This window comes from Doryrhamphus excisus, chromosome 19, assembly GCF_030265055.1.
Source record: "Doryrhamphus excisus isolate RoL2022-K1 chromosome 19, RoL_Dexc_1.0, whole genome shotgun sequence".
NCBI classification, from domain to species: domain Eukaryota; kingdom Metazoa; phylum Chordata; class Actinopteri; order Syngnathiformes; family Syngnathidae; genus Doryrhamphus; species Doryrhamphus excisus.
Genome location: NC_080484.1, coordinates 17,165,497 through 17,187,502, shown reverse-complemented (window position 1 = coordinate 17,187,502; position 22,006 = coordinate 17,165,497). Strand labels below are relative to the sequence as shown.

Below are 22,006 nucleotides of genomic sequence, written 5' to 3'. Positions count from 1 at the left end.
TTTAAATTCATTAATTTTCTACGGCTTTGAGTCAAAATTTAAATTATTGTTCAGAATATCTAATAAAGCTATTCTAAATATCTGTCATAATGTTTTGATACATGAACCTGGATGTTTTTTTTTATGGATCTCTGCATTTTAAAAAATAATCCACCTTTTCTTTACAGTATGATTTATTTCACTGTGATTAAAAAGGCACACTTTTTGTTTGTGATAATTCTTGACCTAAAAATATGAGGAGTGAAGTTATTTCACATGAGGAGCCTGAACACGACACACAAAAATATCAGTAAATGACTTTTTGGATTTACATCGAAATGTAAATAGTTGCATATAATCACCATTGTATTGCTTCATCAAATGAAGCTGTGATGACCACAAACATGGCCGCCAAGTATCAATGCATCCAGGGGTCATCCACTTTGCAGCTTTAACAGGTTGGACTCCCACACCATGGAGAGAGAGAGAGAGAGACGGAGAGAGAGACGGAGAGCGCCAGTGGATGTTTCACAGGGGAATGTTGGCGTGCTTCTTCCAGGGGTTGACCTGCTTCTTGCTGGCCAACACTTCCAGGTCTCTGCAGATCTTCTTGCGAGTGGTCGCTGGCTCGATGATGTCGTCCACAAAGCCTGAGAAGAGAATGTCAAGTCAATATTCACCCGAGTAAGTTTCTATAGTGCGTGTGTTAAAATAAATCCTTTTTTTGAACATTAAACAGCCTGCTTGGGAACATTATGCACATATTGAAAACTGTTTAAAAAAGGAGAAAGTTTCATCATTTAAATACAATTTCAAATTAAACTTTTTTAAAACTGGTATGTTATAGATTACAATACTTTACAATACTTTTTTAAAGCCATTCGTCAGATACTACGGGGGTGTTGTTGGCTCCCAGCATATTCAAAAATAAAATTTCAGGTTTGTTTCAGTTCAAACTATTTCAATTAGTTGATGACAAACACAACTGACCAAAAATTACATTGAAACTTTATTAAAGGAGAAAAAATCCAAACCTACCAAACCACGGCCCTGTATGAAAAAGTGATTGCTTCCCTTTAAAACATAACTGTGATTCATCACATTTGACTTCAACTTGAAAAGGTTATAAAGCCATTTATAAAGTTTTGGGACTCCAGCCAACCACAGTGAGAGCCGTAATCCACAAATGAGGAAAACATAGGACAGTGGTGAACCTTCCCAGGAGTGGCCAACTGACCAAAATGACCCCAAGACTCATCCAAGAGGTCACAAAAGACACCACAACAACATCCAAAGTGCAGGCCTCACTTAAGAAAAAACATAACAGTAAAATATGGTGGTGGTAGAGTGATGGAAGACTGCTGTGATAAATGGAAGCATGGATTCTGCTGAAGGAGAACATCCGTCCATCTGTTGGTGACCTCCAGCTGAAAGCAACTTGGGTTCTTCAGCAGGACCATGATCCAAAACACAGCAGCAAGTCCACCAAACCAAAGGAAGACTTTGGAGCGGCCTAGTCCAAGTCCTGACCTGAATCCTATGGAGATGCTGAGGCATGACCTTAAAAAGCCGCCAATGTGGCTGAACGACAACAATTCCTCCACAGCTGGAAGAGACTCATTGCAAGTTATTGCTTGATTGCAGTTGTTGCTGCTAAGGGTGACCCAACCAGTAATTAGCTTTAGGGGACTTTCTCACACAGGGCCATGAAACTTTGGATTTGTTTCTCCCTTAATAATAAGTTTACATTAAAAAGGCATTTTGTGTTATATTTACATTTGCTTGATGATCTGAAACATTTAAGTGTGACAAACTTACCAACTTTACCAACCATGCAAATATGTTTTGGTTTTTTTACCTCTGACTGCAGCTGGGAAAGGGTTGGCAAACTTGTCCACGTATTCGGCCTCAGCCTCAGCCTGGTTTTCCTTCCCTCGGAAGATGATCTGAACTGCTCCCTAACAAAACACAACTAGATTGAACGTGTGGATGATGGAGGCGGAAGGACGGAGACGGGGCGACACTCCTACCTTGGCACCCATGACGGCAACCTCAGCTGTGGGCCAGGCATAGTTGATATCCCCCCTCAGGTGTTTGGAGCTCATCACGTCGTAGGCGCCGCCATACGCCTGGAATACAAACATGTCAATATAATTAGGCATTTCATCCACAGTGCGACTTTATCAACCATTCTCAAAATGACCTACAAATATTTACAGAACATATATTTCACCCAAGGAAATGATATTCAAAAGGATTCAAGGGAAATAATTCAATTGGCGCAAGGAAGGAAGTTTTTCCAAAAAGATGTATATTTCAGGGAATATTTTTAGTAATGTGTTTAGCAAAATTCTAAATTCAAGGAGCTCAAGAAGTTTTTCCAAACAGCATCCCACCTTCCTGGTGATGATGGTGATTTTGGGCACAGTGGCCTCGGCGAAGGCAAACAACAGCTTGGCTCCGTGTCGGATGATGCCGCCGTACTCCTGAGACGTCCCCGGTAGGAAGCCCGGCACGTCCACAAAGGTGATGATGGGAATGTTGAAGGCGTCGCAGAAGCGAACGAAGCGTGCTCCCTTCACGGACGAGTTGATGTCCAGACAACCTGATGTTGGGACACGGCGGCGGCGTCAATCGAGTTCTTGCGTGGTACCTAAAGTGTCCAACGGGCGTCCTCACCGGAGGCCACTTTGGGCTGGTTCCCCACGATGCCCACGGTGCGTCCGTTCATGCGGGCGAATCCCACCACAATATTTTTGGCATAATTGGGCATGATCTCAAAGAAGTCCCTTTCGTCAACAATCTGGGCAGACGGGACAAAACAAGCACTTTCATACTCGCCATTGTCCCCATTGACGCCACGTCTTACCGTGTGGATGATGTCCAACATGTCGTAGGCTTTAGTGGACTCCAAGGGCACGATGGTGTCCAGGGACGGGACCAGCCGCTCGCTGAAGAAAAGCACAGAGCAGTCAAGACATGGGAGCAGTGTCCACCCACATCCAGCAGATGGTGCTAGAGTGGAGAAACCAGCTTCATGTAATGAGTGGTCCTGCCACCTCTTCTTGTCCTTTCTCTTCTGTGTGAGACAGTGGGACCCAATTTCACTTGGGCTTTGGGCACAAGTGCCCTACCCCCTCCAGAAGTTGGCACCCGAGAAATCTAACAGTTTTTATCCTGCCTTTTTGCATAAATGTCCAAGTGTGTGTCCATTCTCTTCTTGGTACGGAGGTGGGACCACCAGACCCACGTTCTGGGAACTTCTACAACTTCACGTAGTCCTGTATAATTCAATTCTACATTCATTAGAATTTCCAGCTACCTGGAGTCGTGACATTCCCTGACGGGTGCGGGATCCTGATTGCTGAGCGGCAGGAAGTTGAAGAACTCGCGTAGGTGCAGCAGGGCCTCCACGTCGTTCTCAAACGCCCGGTGCGCCACGCCTGAGGAGGACACGAGGGTTTTCGCCCGCTCTTGGAAAATCTCAAAACCTGTGCCGTGGCCGGCTGACCTGAGACGGTGGTGTGCGTCTTGGCTCCGCCCAGCTCCTCCTGAGTGACGTCTTCGTTGGTGACCGACTTGACGACATCCGGACCCGTGATGAAAAGGTACGACGTGTCCTGTGTGTGACGACATCCTTCGCTTACTCATGCTGAAGTGGACAAGAGCGCCTGTGTGCAGCTTTGGGGTTAGCGTAGCACATTCCCCTCACCTTCACCATGAAGGTAAAATCCGTCAGGGCGGGCGAGTAGACGGCGCCTCCTGCACATGGCCCCATGATGAGAGAGATCTGAGGGACCACCCCTGAAGCCATCACATTCCTCTAGGGGGGGTAGAAAAAGGAGAAAGCTGCTCTTTAAAAATAGAAATTACACAAATGACCTACTTTTTTGTAGACAGCCACAACGTACTCCATGGGACATCTGGGTCTTGCCATGCATTCCTATGAAAGCATACTTAAAGAGTGTTTGCTCTACCTAGTGTTGTTTCCCCCCCCAAACACAACATATTTCCTCAGATAGTGGCCAGGGACATTTGTTTACTCAACTGCAGAGAGTACCAGGCATGTGCACTGGGTCATATGTTTATTGTAGAGTGGCCTTGATTTGACTAAATTCACTGCAATGCAACAATATTAAATAATAGTTATTGTTCTACACATACGCTGATAAATAGCAAATATATAAAAAAATATTGACTATAATGTTAAATTCTGTTTTCCACAATTAGATTATTCAGTTTAATAAAAACGGTTTAAAATCTGTATATTTACCATATTTGTGGTACACATGAACAATGATAAAATAGATCAAAAACAAAGATACTGTAAAACAGGGGTCTCAAACTCAATTTACTTGGGGGCCACTGGAGCTAGGGTCTGGGTGAGACTGGGCCACATCAGGTTTTCCAAAAAAACAAAAAACACGCATTTATTAAAAACAAAAAAATTTTAAAAACTTTGGTTTGGTTCCAATTTTCTACAATAAAAGTTCTGATAAAACATTCCACTGTTCTCAAATATCTTACTTTTTATTTTTCTACACAAAATAAGATGAAAAATAAATAAACAAATCAAGAATAAAAAAAATCAATCAGTAATAAATAAATATAATAATAATAATAAAAAGTTAAGAAAGCACATATAGTTGGTGGGTAGACAAATGATTTTTTTCATATTAAAATGAACAAAGCATTATTAGAGCCCTGTAGACATGACAAAACACGACTATAGTCACATTTATACTCTTTTTATTTACAACATATTGCGCAACTGCAGGGTCTTGAGACACATGCTAACTCGAAAACTAGAGAGCTAGCAACCTAAACGGTTCATTCATATATATATATATATATATATATATATATATATATATATATACATATATATATATATATATATATATTTAAAAACATGAGAGCAAAATGTCTTGTATTGTGACCTTTGTCCCTGGCTTTATTCTTTTTGTGGGACACTAACCATGTTGTGTTTGTTCTTACCAGGAATATATCTGCATACCCCGCCAGAGACTCCACCCCCTCTTGGATGCGAGCACCTCCCGAGTCGTTGAGCCCAATGACAGGGGCTCCCACCATCATGGCTTGATCCATGATCTGCGCACAAACAGCAATTAATGGAGGTGAAATGTGCTGTGCATTTATTGGCACTTTGTAATGTTTACCTTGCAGATCTTCTGTGCATGAGCTCCTGACAAGCTGCCGCCAAACACGGTGAAGTCCTACCACAAAAAAACATCCCAAAAAAAAAAGCTGCTGGGCATAATCAACTCACAGGCCGCACCCATGTTGGTACCTGACTGAAGACGTAAACCAGGCGGCCATTTATCCTGCCTCGTCCCGTCACCACACTGTCACCCGGGAACTAACAACAGAAGGCAAGAAGCGACACCGTGACGCCACACATACCAAACTGAAAGAAAGGCTTAGACGGGTAGAGGCCAGAAGGCTGGCGGTTGACCTTGTTGTTATCCTGCTCCATGCCAAAGTCGGAGCAGCGGTGCTCCACAAACATGTCCGACTCCACGAAGGACTCCGGGTCCAGCAGGAGGGCCACGCGCTCTCTGGCAGTCAGCTTGCCCTGCAACACCCACAGTGAACATTTCCATCAGTATATGCCATGTTCATGGTTAGCCACTGGAAGTTTTCACTTCTTGTCTATGTTCACAAACTTTTCATTGGAATAGCAGTTTTGGCTTTGGTTTTGATATTTTGCATATTTTGCACTACTGACTTCATTTTTGTTGGCCGAAGTATAACTAATATAAGGGAATCATTGTATTACTCTTACATGGACTTTTACTGTTGTATTTGAATATTGTTAATTCGTTCATAAATGAGTTTGATCTTTTTGCCTATGGGTATCAACAATACCTAGCATGTACTCTGTATTTACTTGATATCGCATAGATACCAAGATGTGCAGTAGAGTTAGCAAGCTAGCATACGAACTCCAGACTGTATTGTTAATGAATATGCGGGTATTTCGATGACAACTAAAGGCAACCTAATTGTGGCGATAATCGCTGTAAGCATGTAATCTTAACATGACGAGGACGTAAACAAAAGTGATCTAAACTTCACCCGTTTGTGTTGAGCATCAATCCGCTTCTGACCTCCCCCGATTAGCGCCGCCTTGCGTTTCTTCTCGATCCTCTCCTTAACCGAGAGGTGGCTGACACAGTACCAGCGGCCGTGCGGGTGCAAGCTCGTCTGTGATGTCGTCGCAGGTGCTGCCACACCATGTTTGACTTGGGCCAAACTCCGGAAAGACAGACGCAAGCCACTGAATAGTCCGCAGCCGCTTCTCGCTACACTGTAGGCCGCCATCATGGTCGCGTGTGTTCTCAGGTGACAGAAAGAACACAAAAAGAGAGGCGGGCATATTGGCCAATTGCAAACAGGGGGCGTTTTCAAGTAACCAATTAACTTGAGGATGTCCCTCAAAAGAGGCGGAGATTGTGCTATAGTCTAACGACTCAATGGAAAAGGACAACACTGTAGCTGATTTAAACCTGTCCGGCTTAACTGTTTTCGTTTTAATGAAAAAGTAGCCGAATGTTTCATGTGCAAACATACACTAATGACCTTCCATTATAGTTTTATTTTAAGCCTTTAAAAGTTGCTTATTTAGTATTGTCATGACTCGGGTAAACCGCCACGAGCGAAATACTATTTCCGGTTTTCCTCCGGTGGTGTGTGACTCTGTTGACCGGCGCGTATATGTGCACAAATCACCACGGTGGGGCGCTGTGGTGAGACAAAAAATGATGGTAACCACAATAACACGACGAAATATCGCGTGACTTCCATTACTGTCGTGAGGGGTTGATGCGAGGAAGTGGAAATCAAAATTATTGATCAATATTTTTAGAAAATCGTAACAGGCGATATTTACGTTCACCGCCTATTAATTTATCGAGTAGAACGCGGGGGAAACTACAAAGACATACGCTACCGTTCGGCTACTGCCAACGGGCACGGTATCAGGCAGCCCAAGGGAATTTTTAAATTTCCGATAGCTGTTTTTGCTAACTATGCTAGCGCTAGCAGGTTAGCTTTGTTTACATCAGGCGCGCGCCAGGACCGACTTGCTAGCATACTTGCTAACAAAGCAATATATCCACTTTATTAAAACATACTTGTATATATTATTTATCAACAACGAGTGATTATTAACGTGATTATATCAATTTCATGGCCGAGTTTAGGCTTTCGTGCGAAGCGTTTAGCTGACACCGCGAGCTACGCAATGCTAAGCGTCCCTTTGACGATGGCTCCGTTTACGTTTGCTGTTAACGTCGAGCGTTCGCTACGGATAATGTGAACTAATTATGACAACATATAAGTGACTTCATCGGGTACTTTCTTGCATCAGAAGGATATCCTGAAGCGAAGCTCAAATAAAAGGGGGACCAGCGATGCTAACGCTAAGCTAGCCACCTGCTGAGCTAGCGTGCAGCGATCATGGCGTTAGCATGCTAGTTCCCACACGATTGTGACACGAAACGCTCGATTGAGGTCCTGCTGTTTTCTTTATTTCTTCTCATTAACCCCGAAACTGGACTAGCTTTAAAGCGGGCAGTGAGTGTGTGGATATTTGACTCCCGGAGGCGGCGATGAACCCAGTCAACGCAGCCGCCCTGTACGTGTCCGCCAGCCGGGCTGTGCTGCAGTGTGACCCGCGGCAGCCGCACACTTTCTCCGACATGTACACCCTGCTGCCCTTCTTCCGCCAATCGCTTGCATGCCTCGTCTGTGGTAAGCGCCGTTTATAATGTAATGCATGTGCTGTGTTGTTGCTTGCCTAAAGGCCACTGTGGAATATTAACCGATCGGGTGGGTGGGCGTGTGTTTGTCACAATTAGCCGCGTCGGTCTCCTTAGCAACCGGGGCCATCTGCAGCCCTCCTTGTCAAGACAGATGACTCAGCTGATGTGTTGTTATGTGACATGTGTTTGCTATTTCAAGCTTTTATTTACACCCGCTTTCTCGGCTCCGCTACGAGCTGTTAGCAATTAGCATACTGCTACACTCCAGCTGCAGTTTTATTGACATCAGTCTTATTTAGCTTTTATATTTTCCGCCATAATTTAGTCAGACTCAACATTGTGTTGTTGTTGTTAAAATCTAGCCCTGGTGCTCGAATTGTAACACTTGTTTTGCTTATGTCATCGGTTATTTGCCTTGGCTTGCTGCAAAATAGATTTGGTGCTAAGTTTTGCATAATAGGAGGATTTAAGAAAATTAACTCGAAACTAAAATCTTTTTTTGGCTACAGGTAAGCTGCTGCAGGATCCCATCTCTCAGACACATCCCGAGTGTCAGCATTATGTGTGTTTGGGCTGCAAAGGGCAGAAGATGCAGATCAGGCCGTCGTGCAGCCGCTGTAAGGACTATTCTGGCTTCCAGGAGAACAAGCAGCTCTCCTTGCTGGTGCAGCTCTACAGGAAGCTCTGCCTCTATGTCACACACTCGCCTCTGCTGCAGTCCATCAGTAGCCATGCCGGCGGCAACCCAGAGGTCATGGCCCTGCTGGAGGAGGCGCTCCCATCACAGGACCAGGAGATGGAGGATGCCGGCCTGGATGAGCCGGATCACTCCGCCGTGGAGTCCCTGACCCCCACGGAGGCACCACCCGTTCCTGCCGAGCTCTCGGCTGCGCCACAGAGCTCCTCATCTGACCCGCCCTTCTCCAACGGACCACAGGAATGCAACGGAGAACTCCTGGAGAGCCTGGACCCCTCCTCTCCTGAGCTGGAAGTGTGCGAGCTGATAGAGGAGCAGCCCCCGGTGGGACTCTCCGTGTCTGACACCGCGACCCTGGAACTGAGTCTGACCACTGGACCCTTCGCCCCCACTCCGGGCACCGTGTGCTCACTCAGGGACGGGGACTTGGGTGGCAGGGAGCTGGAGGAGGGTGAGGTGCTGCTCCTCAGCGTGGAGGAGGTTCTACAGACACTAGATCCCCTGCAGCCGGGACCCGACGCTCCTCTTGTGCTGCCGCAGAGGACACACACTCACACGCACATATCCACAGACAGAACGCAAATGTACCTGCAGCTGGAGCCAGCACACAACTATACACAGGTGCAAACAGACAGGACTCACAGCCACGGAGCCCCGGTGTACTCCTCTGCCTCGTTTGCGCCACCTGTGGCCTCCAAGCCGCCACCCGTGCGCCTTAAACGCAAGCGATCGCGGTCAGAGAGTGACAGGGAGAAGGTGAAGCCCCTCCCCATCGCCTCCATCCTGCAGGGCTCGTCCTTGCCCATACAGACACATCACACCACTCACGCCCCGCATGCTCATCACCCACCCGCCACGCCCTCCTTAATTGCACCAGCACACACCTACTCTTCCCTCCCGCTTAATGGGGCGCCCCCAAAGACCAGCCGACCCGCCCAGAACCACAGCAAAGGCCCCCGCAAGCACGGTGACATGGGTGGCAAGAAGCCGCACACCAAGGCGCGCTCCAGCGGCGGCGCCAAGAACAAGGAACGCAGCAAAGACCAGCGGCTGCAGCTGTCCAGCTGTCTGGTGCCCCCAGCCCAGGTCAGGGCCCCCTACAAGAAACCTGTGGAGAAGAAAGGCTGCAAGTGTGGGCGTGCCACTCAAAACCCTTCTGTGCTCACCTGCAGGGGGCAGCGCTGCCCTTGTTACTCAAACCGCAAGGTGAGAGAGACATTTCTTGTTTAATGATGATTGGAAATTGTTTCATAATGATTGTCCAATAGCAATTTTGGAATTAGGGTTTCATTCCATTCATCATTCCATTATACTAAATACTTGCATAAGGTAAAGTCTAATAAAAATACAAAGCCGGGGTAAAAACATCAGGTTAAAAAAAGCCTCTGAGCTCAAGTGTTTCTTTTCAATTTAATTTTTTTCTACAGATGCATTGTTTTAATTAATATATAAACTTTTTGGGGTTTAAAAAAAGATTACATTTTTATTTTCAATCTGTACAGCTGGATTTTTCATATTTATTATTATCCAGCCGTTTTCTATGCCGCTTATCCTCATTAGGATCGTGGGTATACTGGAGCCTATCCTGGCTGTCTTGGGGCGAGAGGCGGGGTACACCCTGGACTGGTGGCCAGCCAATCCCAGGGCACATATAGACAAACAACCATTCACACTCTCCTATGGACAATTTAGAGTCGCCAATTAACCCAACTTGTTGGAATGTGGGAAGAAACCGAATAAAACATGCATGGGGGAGCACGCAATCTCCACACAGAGATGTCCAAGCGGAGATTCGAATCCAGGTCTTCCCGATCTCCTGACTGTGTGGCCTAACATGTTAACCACTCGGTCAACGTTTTTATCCCATATAACTTTTATTCAATTGAAGCCTTTATTTTTTCAATTTTTATTTTACCCCAGGGGATAAACATATTAGAAAGATAGATATATAGATAGATAGACTTCCTTTATTGTCATTGCACAAAAACACAGCAGTGAAATTGCCAACGAAATGTCGTTGCCTGGCTCCCGTATAATACCAGAGACAAAAGAAGATAAATAATAATAATATGGAGAATAAATAAATTACAACTAATGTAAACAGCATATTGTCAAAAAAATATATATGAAAATATTTATTTAATCTCATAGCCTTGTCTCCCCTAGATGACATAATACAAAAAAATCATAAATTGGCTATATATTTATATAGCCAATTTATGATTTTTAAAATGTCTATGTATCTATATCTATAAGCTGTATTTGTGGATAGTTTTTCTTCTATTTCCAATATGTAATAATGACTCTCTGTCATTTAAAAAGTAATGACATATACCTTCATATACATATACGTTCTTCCCAGGCGTGTTTGGACTGCATCTGCCGCGGCTGCCAGAACTCCTACATGGCAAACGGCGAGAAGAAGCTGGAGGCCTTTGCCGTGCCCGAGAAGGCGCTGGAGCAGACACGTCTCACGCTGGGCATCAACCTCACCAGCATCACGGCAGCGGCGGCGCTCCGCAGCCCGGCCGGGAGCAGCATCCGGGCCAACACCCTCCTCAATGTTGCCACAGCCACCGGCACCCCCGTCACCACCGCCTTTCTTTCACCCAGCCCGCCACAAGAACCCTCCTACGAGGACAGCCTGGAGCTGCTCATCGGATAAAAGGCGGGGGACTCCTCTTTAAAAAAAAAACAAAAAAAAAAACTAAAAACGGGAGAACTCTTGGTGCTGATTGAATGTTACTTAACAGCCCGCACCTCCCCTCCCTGCCTGAAGGGGGCGTGGTAGGCATCCATGGCAGCTATGGCTTGTCCTGTCATCTGCTGCTGCTCTTATTCTTCTGAGTAGTGAGACTAGCATGGGTGTGCCAAAGCCTTCTGTATCGTGCCTGTGTGTGTGTGTGTGTGTGTGTGTGTAGTTTAACGGTTATCCTAGAGGTGCTTTATTTTATCATATGTTTTTCATCTCCACACAGGCCACCGGAGAAGGCTGAAGCACCCTCACACCAGGTGTCATTGTAGGGCTGGACTTTTCCAGCGCGTCCATGTCATCATGTCATCATAGCACTTGACTGACCCGAAAGCACTTAGTGTCAATTATAACGAGCATTGGTTACCATAGCAATAGAAACACACACACACACACACACACACAGTTGTTTATAGTACTTGCCTCTAAACGATTACACTGCAATGTTTTCCCCAGCATGAGATTGTACACTGCTGTGTGTCTGTAGATTCAACTCAAGCCATAAGACACCGCCATGTTGTTGCGGCACGGCCGTGAGACCACATTTTGTTTCTTTGTCTACCAAGAAATTTGGTACCATTTTTCTGTTTAAAGCACCTCCAGGTTGTGTGTGTGTGTGTGTGTGTGCGCGCGTGTGCGCGCGTGCATCTTGTCGTCTTCACTGTAACCGCAACATGTGACGGTCCCCAAAAAAAAGACTGAAAAAAAGACGACAGAGTCAGGACTCTTGCTATAGAGCATCTTTGTTCTCTATTTACAAGACGTAGCTGATCAGCAGATTTAATGTACCCATATGTTTGTGTGTGTGTGTGTTTCCAAATGTATTTCTTTTTGGGCATTACTTGAACCCCCCCATTTCTCCAGGTTTAGTTTTAGATCTTTTTTTTTAAATTGCTAAAACTTTTGTTCGAGGAGTTCTGAAACATTCACTGCCATAATATGGAAACATGTCATGCAAACGGGAATTAAAAGATAGTTTTTTACTTTTTCAGTCGAGCGTCTCTGTGTACACGTTGTTTTCATGTGCAGAACACCGATGTGCTTTTGCGAAATGACACCCAAACACCACACCTCAAATAGATAGTCATGATAACAATAAATGTGTACGTCCGAAGAGGCCGGAAAACATTTGATGACCGCTAAACATGCTTGTCAAAACTAGTTTGATGCCATGCCTCCATTAAAGCTCTGCATCCATTTGAATTAATAAATGCCACGCCTCAAATAGATGCATACATTCATAATGTCTCTGATACCCTGCTTAAATATGTATGTGCATTTCAATAAATGCCCCACCACTACTAAACATGGTAAAAAGGTCCTTATTTGGTGGGCTCAGTTCTGTTAACGCCATGCCTCGATTAAGGTGCTTGTATGTATTTGAATAAAACACAGCACCTCAAATAGATAGTAATAATAGCAATAAATGTACAATGTACGGTACGTTCAGAGAAACTGGAGAAAACCTGGTAACTAATGCAATGCCTCAGTGAACTCCCTGCATCCATTTGAATAAATACCGCACCTCAAATAGATGCGTGAATTGGTGATGTGTAAATTGAAAAACACTGGACAAAGGTTGACTAAACATTGTAACAACTGGCTAATTGATGCAATACCACACTTAAAACTGGAGGTATGTGCATTTGCAAAAAAAAGTTCTTAATTGGTGGCCTCAGCTCTGTTAGCACCGCGCCTCAAATTGTATGTATTTGAATAAATAAACACCACACCTTTTTAAACATTTTAACACAGCTCTAATTGATGCCGTACTCCACTTAAGTCTCCATTTGAGTGAATAAATGCTGCACCTCTACTTAAACATGGTGATTAAAGGAAAAGGGTCCTGGATTGCTGGCTGCAGCTCTGTTGACTAATATGTTTCAATTCAATAACACATCGAGAAAGGTTGGTCCACCTAGTGTGCTTATTAAAAACAAAGTTTCTTAAATAGCGACCTCCGTTCTAGTAGGTGCCATGCTTCAAATAAATGATAGGATCTGTCCACGAAATAAAAGCAGTGCATCTACTAAACATACGGTAGTTCCCTGCACGGAGCTTCACCTTTCAGAGACCCCTTGCCTCCATTCAAACCCTTGAATAAATGCCATTCCTCAAATAGAGGTGTGAATTACCATTAAATGTGTAAAATAAGACATTTGACCGACATTGGAGGCAGGTTGGTGTTCACTACGCATGCTTGTGGAAGCTCTTTAATTGGTTGTCTCTGCTTTTATAGATGCCGTGCTACAGTTAAATCCCTAGTTGCATCTGTTAGGGAAGAAAACGAATAAATGAAATGGTCAGATCAGAAAGACAGGCGATTACTAACAACGGTGGTAGAAAAACCCTTCCTTAAATAATAGTGTAGCTCTACTCGACGCCATGCCTCAATTCATCAGTGGGTGCATCATCCACTTAAATAAATACAAAAGTCAATACAATAAGGAGAATGGCGTCTGTCCGGTCACCATGGCAACCGGTATTTCAAGGTAAGTTCCACGTCTGAACAGCTGGGGGAGCCCTGGAGTGGCTTGGCTGCACACGTCATTCCAGCTATGCGGTGTGGAGCGTTGAGTCTTGTCAACCTCAAGCGAGTCATGTGACCCACGTCATAATGTCAACAGCCACAGATACTCCCAACTTCTTCCCTGTCTTCCGCTCCGTAATCCATCCAACCTTTGGGACCATCTTGCTCTTCTGGTTCTGTTTATCGAGGCGGCCTCCATCTTGGAAGCTACTCGTAGCTTCTAGCCCACCAGGAAGGCTCCAAAGTAGCTGGCCCTGCCGTCCATCTCCAAGGCGCTGGCGTTGCTCACCGTGATGAAGAGGCGGTCCGTGGGTTGGAGGAAGGCGGTGCCCGCCTGGTTGAGGGAGAACAGGCCGGGCTCCTGACCCCGGGGCCAGCAGGCACTCCTGGACGACTTCATGAGCAGGATGGGAGCCGTGTAGGAACTCATCTACGGGAAAATGGTGCGTTATTGTTAGCTCCAGTTCAGCCTTTTACCTGCTAAGCTAAGTGCAGCTGTACTAAAGGCATGGAGGACACCTCAGATGTTGAAAAAGAAACACGGAAAATGCTCTAGCGCTCTCTAGGTCATTAAAAACACAAGAATATGAAATATTTAAATAATTAATAAAATAAAAATCAAATAAAACATAACTTCATTCAAAAAAAGAAATTGTTGCTTGTAAAGTGCCTGCCCAAATACCAAAAAGTCATTTCGGGGAAAGATACAATTCAAGATCATGCCAAAGCTATAATAACAAATAAATGATGAAATATGAAATAATAATATAGGGTAAGAAAAAAAATTGAAACTATATTAAATGCTAAATATAAATGAATCAATGAAATTAAAAGTAAAATAAAAATGTTGACATTTTTCACCAATTTGTTTAATCCCACAATGTCGGATGGCGAACCTTCTTGTAAATGTACTGAACCAGCTGAGCTCCTTCCTGCTCCTCTGGCTCCTCCCCCTTGGCCCCTCCCTCCGCCTCCTCCTCCTCCGTGGGCCAGGTGGAGGTGAGTCTGAAGTAGGTCTGGGCGTAGATGTAGTAGAGGCCCGCTCGAGGCACCAGCAGCTCTCCTCCCCTCAGTTCCACGTTCTGCAGGAACGACTGACCCCTGCGACCTTCCCACGCCGTGACGCGCTCGCCCAGATATCCTCTGCTGCTGCTGGCGCCTGAACGCACCACCAATGACAAAAAAGTACAATGCAATAAAATGCAAAAAAAATGTTTTTGCTTTTATTGCTTAGCCTGCAGTCAGATTACGCAATCTCAATCTTCACCTCTGTGACCCTGCAGAGGTTAACTCACAACCCTAGAGGTCAGAGGTCAAGTAGCTATTAGAGTTGGGGGTATTTGTCACTTGTGTCTCAACTACCTTGTGCCTGTGAGGAAGCCATGGTGGCGGTGACGTGGGCCGCCACGCGGGGAAGGACAGCGTCCTCGCTCAGGAAAGGCGGGGCTCCTGTCAGCTTATCTACTCAAAGAGCGCAATTTTAAAACAATATTTCATGACACAAAATGTCAGATATGTGCCTTTTAAGGACAGCTGTGTTCTTACTGGACATCGCTGAAGATATCTTCGTCTGCAGTCGCTCAGACATGGTCTAAAAAAAATGGATCATACATTCATTATTATGACATATTATACTATGAATACAATAACAACACCATATACATATATAATAATAATATTAGCATATCAATTTATGTTATTAAAAATTAAGGTTAATACTGTCATATTATTGTTAATAATATCATATTAATAACTAATACATATACATATCATTATTAAAATGATCTATTCCTAATGTACAAATGACACACACCATTAATAATAACAATTGAATTAAAACATGATATTCATATAATATTGTATTATTATTATTAATGATAACAATATCAGATTTATTCAACAGCAGACTGGGTGACAAGCTAATATTCCATCCAAACCTTCTCAATGTGGTAGCGGAGCTGTTCCAGCACTTGCCAGCAGGGGTCACTCTTGTCATCCGTCGACGCTAAAGCACCGTAGTCGGACTGAAGAAGAATCGTGTCGGCCAAACACGACGTCACGCTGCCCCCCTGCATCTGGAAACACAATGGATGTTTGATGGAAAAATATATTGTGTGACATACTCGTATTATTTTTGGAATATGTTCATTTAAATTCTCATGCATATATCTTGCAGGAATATCAATACACCAGCTATTAATTCATTTCTTTGATGTCATTTCATGAGTTATAATTCATTTTAAATGATGAAATATCTTAAACTAAAATAATCTTATAACATTAGATTCGATTATTATAGTATGTTACAGTTGTATATTACATCAACTAATATAAAATATAAAAAGTTCAATACAAATGAATATCGATAAATAAGACATAATAAAGTTATTTATAAAATTAGGTTCACTTCTTTTACTTTTTTCTTTAAAAAATGCGAATTAATTATTACTAAAAACTGCATAATTTTAGAATACTTTTAGTTATAATTCATTTGCAAATCTAGATATCTCCATTTTCATCATTATATTTGACTCTGGTCTGCTAAATATGACCTTGAATCCGCAATGAAGAAATATTTATATTTAAATATTTTTTATTGTGAAGTGTATGATCCATATTCAAATGAGACATGTATCTTTATGGCTGCCAGTGTGAGTGTAAACGAACACGTCCTTTTTCCTGCCATTGTTTGCTTCTGGCCGAGTGCTAAGTTTTCCCAGCTTTTTCTTCCTTCTTGAAAACATTCCTGCTTGATGAGGTTCAATACCACGCTTGAATGATTACCCAGAAAGGAAGTTGACAGCTTCGTTTTTCTCTGTTCTTCTGTTCCTCTCTTCCTTGTTCATGCCCTTATTTTGAAATCACTTCCGCTGTTACTCTGTTCTGTTTTCCGTTGCGTTCAATGATCTCCCGCACCTGTTTGCTATTGTGTTGCCTATTTAGTTCAGGTGCGCCCCCTTCTTTGTCGGTTCATTGTCATGGTTTGAGTTGGACTTGCTAGTTCGTCGTTCTGCTGCATAGCATACATGAATATATTTTTACCGGCATTTGTGTCCTTATCTCTGCATCTTGGGATCGAACCGCAAAACTCACAAGCCGGAACCTGACAACTTCCTGTATTTAACCTTTTCCAATTTTCTAACTGGGAGAAAATGAATAGCAATGTGTAATATGAAAGCTCATATGTTTGTGTTATTCATTCACTAATCATGACTGAATTAAGGAAAAATGACGTCATACGCTGTGATTTATCAAATAATAATGAATTAAATAAGGAATGAATGATATCAGGCACTGTGGTTCATTCATCAAATAATAAATGAATGGAGGAATAAATGATATCAGACACTGGAATTCAACAAATAATACATGAATTCAGGAATAAAAGATATCTGATATCTATCAAATAATAATAAATGAATCAAAGAATAAAATATATCAGACACTGGCATTCACCAAATAATAATAAATGAAATGAGGAATAATGATATCACACACTGACATTAATTAAAATAAATTAAATTAAAATATTAACAAATGAATGAATAAAATCAAGAATGGAAAAAATACCTGACATTATGGTATTCATCAAACTCATCAAATGAATTTGAGAATGAATGGTATCAGACACTGTGATTCATCAAAGAAAAATACATGATATCAGACACTGGTATGTATGAAATAATAATGAACGAATTCAGGAATAAATGATATCAGGCACTGTGATTCATCAAAGAACAATACATAGAGGATAAATGAGGAATACGTGATATCAGACACTGGTATGCATGAAATAATAATGAATGAATTCAGGAATAAATGATATCAGGCACTGTGATTCATCAAAATAATAATGAAAGGATTGAGGAATAAATGATATCAGGCACTGTGATTCATCAAAATAATAATGAAAGGATTGAGGAATAAATGATATCACACATTGATTCATCAAAATAATAATGAAAGGATTGAGGAATAAATGATATCAGGCACTGTGATTCATCAAAATAATAATGAAAGGATTGAGGAATAAATGATATCAGGCACTGTGATTCATCAAAATGATAATGAAAGGATTGAGGAATAAATGATATCAGGCACTGTGATTCATCAAAATGATAATGAAAGGATTGAGGAATAAATGATATCAGGCACTGTGATTCATCAAAATAATAATGAAAGGATTGAGGAATAAATGATATCAGGCACTGTGATTCATCAAAATAATAATGAAAGGATTGAGGAATAAATGATATCAGGCACTGTGATTCATCAAAATAATAATGAAAAGATTGAGGAATAAATGATATCAGGCACTGTGATTCATCAAAATAATAATGAAAAGATTGAGGAATAAATGATATCAGGCACTGTGATTCATCAAAATAATAATGAAATGATTGAGGAATAAATGATATCAGGCACTGTGATTCATCAAAATAATAATGAAATGATTGAGGAATAAATGATATCACACACTGATTCATCAAAGAACAATACATAGAGGATAAATGAGGAATACATGGTACGTATGAAATAATAATGAATGAATTCAGGAATAAATGATATCAGGCACCGTGTTTGTGGACATCGTGCTGATGTTGGAGTAGTTTGGTTTGACGGGTCATCCTAAGTAAGTTCAAACCCAACAAGTACGTGCGTCCCTGCTCTGTTTCCAGCCCTCACACGGAACTTTCACAGCTGCCAGACCGTGATGTCAGCCCACCCACTTGATCCAGGAGAGAAGAAAGCCTTACCGTGTGGAGGACTCTGTTGAAGAACACAAAACTGACCACCACAGCCAGGATCTGCAGGAGCACGGCTGCCAGGATGATGAGCCAAAGGCACGGCGGAGAGCCTGTGGAAGTGGCCATCATGTGACACTCTTGAAAAAACAAAAGTTCCTAAAAAAAGTGGAGAAGTTTCCAATGCAGTCCGGACGAGTCGGATCAGGCACAAAAACGCAGACAGAGAAGAGAGAGAGAGAGAGAGAGAGAGAGAGAGAGAGAGAGAGAGAGCAGTTTGCATGAAGGAGGAGCAGCAACATGTCACTGCAAGGGCTTGGCTGCCTGCATTAGGATTAGCAGCACAACGTCAAGACTGCTTCACTGTACTCACAAATGTGGGAAATGCAAGTTTTCACACTCTGTGAGATGCAACAAGGTGAGAAGGTGACACAAATGATCAATGTAAAAACTTGGCAAATCAATGACAGTCTGAGCCAGGGGTTTCCTACCTTGTTCTAGTGAAGAATAAAAGGAGGACACTTTCATATTCATAAATAGGGCTGCTATTAATAGGATGGTAGGTCTTTGCAGTTTTTTTTTTAATTTTCCAAATATTTCATCATTCTTCTTTAATAATGTTAATACATTTTCTCCTCATAACCCAACATCGGTTGTGGAAATGTGCTCATTCTAGTTTTTGTGGGGCTATCATGTCCGAAACCGAAACTTCTGTGGACCAACAGCGTGTCCGACATTAATGGCGGATATTTCACATTCATGTTCACATGTTGACAGATGAAAATATGTTTCTTTTGCTGGGAATCACCAACTCCAATTACATCTGCCTGAGCTTGCCTCATAAGCAGAGATTTACCATGATTCTATATTTTGTAAAATGAGTGCCATTTTTGATGCTACTATTTTTTTTTTTAAACTATATTTACAACAGCTGTTGGCCGCAAACAGTCCCTCGGGCTGCCCCCAAATCACGTGCAATATATAAAAAAATCCACTTTTTCATTTATTTTGGACATGTTTTAATAGTTTTTACTTTTTACACAGGAGCTCTTGCGGAAAAGTCATCTTATGGCTCCGATTATGGCTGCTTCTATTTTGACCAAAGTCACCGTACTACCAAAGTCACACATACTACAAACCCATTTGCCGTTCCCATATGCCGCCAGGAAGAAAAAGTACTTCCTGGTATTGTGTCAGTGATCGAAGACACATTTCACACCACGTGACCCTCCTATTGTTCCAGTAACCCCGAATGTTGTTCATTCTAAATGTTGCTCAATGTTTAACTGACTGCGCTCGGAAGAAAAGTGAGTCACTTCCGAGGCCTTTCGGGAGGAGGAGGATGCGTGGGGACTATTTCCCCTCCGGGTGGGAAGTCGACACCTTGAGAGAGGCACCCGTCTCCTAACGTGGAGGCGAGTCTGGGCGTGTGTGGACATCAACGGCTACCTAGCTGTGACCTTTGAACTCTTACAAACCTGCCTGCGTGAGCACGTCGACCAATCATTTCAAGGCTGATCTTCATTTTATGAGGAGGACAAAGTGAAAACAAAACAACAGATTCTTGTGATGCTTTTTGGATGAGTGGCGCATGTGCAAAGAAAAAAGCCTTTCAATCCTGGTGAGGTTCTGAATGAAGGTACTGTGGGAAGTTTGTTTCCTGTTACATTCCACTTGCACTGGGGCAAAGGGGTTGCAGTAACCAAGCAGAACCAGCAGATGAAGCTATAAGACATTGTATGAGTTAAAGCACACAATCTAGAAGTCTAATCAAACTACAAAATAAATTAGAATAAAGTTAAAATATTAAGAGAAAAAGTTGTAATCTACCAAGAAAAAGTCATAATTTGAAGACATTCATTTCATTTAATATTATGAGGGAAAATATACGTATATCATTTTGGCAACATTATTATTTTTTGTGTTTTAATATGGGAAATAAAAAAAACATTACAGTCACAATATTATGGGACTAAAGTCATAATTATGAGAAGAAATTTACAAGAAGAAAGTTGACGAATTGGAGAAAAAAATGGGGAAAAAGTTGTAATTCAACGAGAAGAAAGTGAAAATATTAATAGAAAAAAGTCTATAAAAACAAACATAAAATATTAGCAAGTAGCATAGAATTTAAATATTACTGCCTTATTTTCCAAAAGTCATATTATTATGAGAAACAAACAACACAAAATAAAGTTATGGAAAATTAGGTTAAAAAAAAGTTATAATATTATGCAAATAAAGTCAAAATATTCTGGAAACAAAATTTACAAATATTATTTAGGGAAAATATTTTTTAATATTTTGAAAATAAAACAGCAAAAATTGATTTAAAAAGCAAAAAAGAGTAAAAATGGACATTGAAAGCAATATATTTTTTGAAATGTGCCAAAGGTGAGATGCAGTTTTTTCTTGATATAAATATAACTTCTTAGCATAACTACATGTGTTGCTTTACAAAAACATCCAAGTGGCAAAGTTGCATCCTTTCAAAAAGCTTTTAAAACAGTTTGGACACCCCTGCTTTACAGCAGGGAGAAGAGAAGCGTATATATACTACGTATATCTCCATATATGTAGATATGCGTATATACGGCATAAACACATATAGGTATACCTATACATGCAGCATCAACCCAAGTCAAGTCAAAGTTGCCACACGGACGCTCCTTTCGCCCCCCATCCAGCCTTGAGTTGCATTCTTCCCGGGAAAAGTCACAGAACCTCCCTGAAGCTCTGAGGTCATGCTCGGATGCATGTTTCATTGCGAGCCAAAGGATGTTCAGCCAAGATCCTCACACGGTCGTTCCCATGATGGAAAGCGCTTGTGAACACGCTAATCCCTCTTTCTTACCATCTGGTATGTGTTCTGGTCCTGGAGTACATGCACTGTATAGGCTAAAGTATCAGGACCGGTGGCCAACACCTACACGGGGTTCAAGAAATCTGGGAAGACTTCCCTGAAGATTTTGTGGCGTTTGTTGGAATCCATGTCCATTTTGTGTCCTTGTGCTTATCATAATTCCCATATGATAAAAATACAAAATAATTCCCATATGATAAAAATACAAAATAATTCCCATATGATAAAAATACAAAATAATTCCATTATGATAAAAATACAAAATAATTCCCATATGATAAAAATACAAAATAATTCCCATATGATATAAATACAAAATAATTCCCATATGATAAAAATACAAAATAATTCCCATATGATATAAATACAAAATAATTCCCATATGATAAAAATACAAAATAATTCCCATATGATAAAAATACAAAATAATTCCCATATGATAAAAATACAAAATAATTCCCATATGATAAAAATACAAAATAATTCCCATATGATAAAAATACAAAATAATTCTCATATGATAAAAATACAAAATAATTCCCATATGATATAAATACAAAATAATTCCCATATGATAAAAATACAAAATAATTCCCATATGATATAAATACAAAATAATTCCCATATGATAAAAATACAAAATAATTCCCATA

General features: G+C 41.7%; 3 protein-coding genes across 3 annotated transcripts; 1 reads left to right on the top strand and 2 right to left on the bottom strand.

The window, feature by feature from the left end:
• Positions 1-149: 149 nt before the first annotated feature.
• Positions 150-6,377, bottom strand: pccb (propionyl-CoA carboxylase subunit beta). The gene is made up of 14 exons (XM_058056422.1): positions 6,079-6,377; positions 5,456-5,575; positions 5,291-5,359; positions 5,160-5,216; positions 4,978-5,091; positions 3,692-3,802; positions 3,491-3,599; positions 3,302-3,422; positions 2,849-2,930; positions 2,659-2,782; positions 2,376-2,584; positions 2,010-2,108; positions 1,838-1,937; positions 150-629 (listed from the first exon to the last, which is right to left on the bottom strand). Exons 1-14 carry the CDS (start codon positions 6,325-6,327, stop codon positions 508-510), a joined length of 1,686 nt encoding a protein of 561 aa, XP_057912405.1. The 5' UTR covers positions 6,328-6,377; the 3' UTR covers positions 150-507.
• A 355-nt stretch (positions 6,378-6,732) lies between these two features.
• Positions 6,733-12,206, top strand: LOC131106903 (E3 ubiquitin-protein ligase MSL2-like). The gene is made up of 3 exons (XM_058056421.1): positions 6,733-7,755; positions 8,276-9,669; positions 10,826-12,206. Exons 1-3 carry the CDS (start codon positions 7,614-7,616, stop codon positions 11,126-11,128), a joined length of 1,839 nt encoding a protein of 612 aa, XP_057912404.1. The 5' UTR covers positions 6,733-7,613; the 3' UTR covers positions 11,129-12,206.
• A 944-nt stretch (positions 12,207-13,150) lies between these two features.
• On the bottom strand, positions 13,151-18,922 carry LOC131107268 (tumor necrosis factor ligand superfamily member 10-like). Its single transcript, XM_058057134.1, has 6 exons — positions 18,503-18,922; positions 15,683-15,820; positions 15,291-15,336; positions 15,108-15,206; positions 14,642-14,904; positions 13,151-14,175 (listed from the first exon to the last, which is right to left on the bottom strand). The coding sequence occupies exons 1-6, from the start codon at positions 18,620-18,622 to the stop codon at positions 13,966-13,968; spliced, it is 876 nt and encodes a 291-aa protein (XP_057913117.1). The 5' UTR covers positions 18,623-18,922; the 3' UTR covers positions 13,151-13,965.
• Positions 18,923-22,006: the final 3,084 nt, after the last annotated feature.

Excerpts from the sequence above, each read along its gene's own strand:
- LOC131106903 (XM_058056421.1), top strand. The coding sequence starts at position 7,614 with ATGAACCCAGTCAACGCAGCCGCCCTGTACGTGTCCGCCAGCCGGGCT. Across the intron at positions 7,756-8,275 it reads GCTTGCATGCCTCGTCTGTG|GTAAGCTGCTGCAGGATCCC; the intron begins GTAAGCGCCGTT and ends TTTTGGCTACAG. Across the intron at positions 9,670-10,825 it reads CTTGTTACTCAAACCGCAAG|GCGTGTTTGGACTGCATCTG; the intron begins GTGAGAGAGACA and ends CGTTCTTCCCAG.
- pccb (XM_058056422.1), bottom strand. The coding sequence starts at position 6,327 with ATGATGGCGGCCTACAGTGTAGCGAGAAGCGGCTGCGGACTATTCAGT. Across the intron at positions 2,783-2,848 it reads TGTTGGACATCATCCACACG|ATTGTTGACGAAAGGGACTT; the intron begins GTAAGACGTGGC and ends CCGTCTGCCCAG. Across the intron at positions 2,109-2,375 it reads TCACCATCATCACCAGGAAG|GCGTATGGCGGCGCCTACGA; the intron begins GTGGGATGCTGT and ends TTTGTATTCCAG.
- LOC131107268 (XM_058057134.1), bottom strand. The coding sequence starts at position 18,622 with ATGATGGCCACTTCCACAGGCTCTCCGCCGTGCCTTTGGCTCATCATC. Across the intron at positions 15,337-15,682 it reads TCCGCTACCACATTGAGAAG|ACCATGTCTGAGCGACTGCA; the intron begins GTTTGGATGGAA and ends CATTTTTTTTAG. Across the intron at positions 14,905-15,107 it reads GGCTTCCTCACAGGCACAAG|GCGCCAGCAGCAGCAGAGGA; the intron begins GTAGTTGAGACA and ends TGGTGCGTTCAG.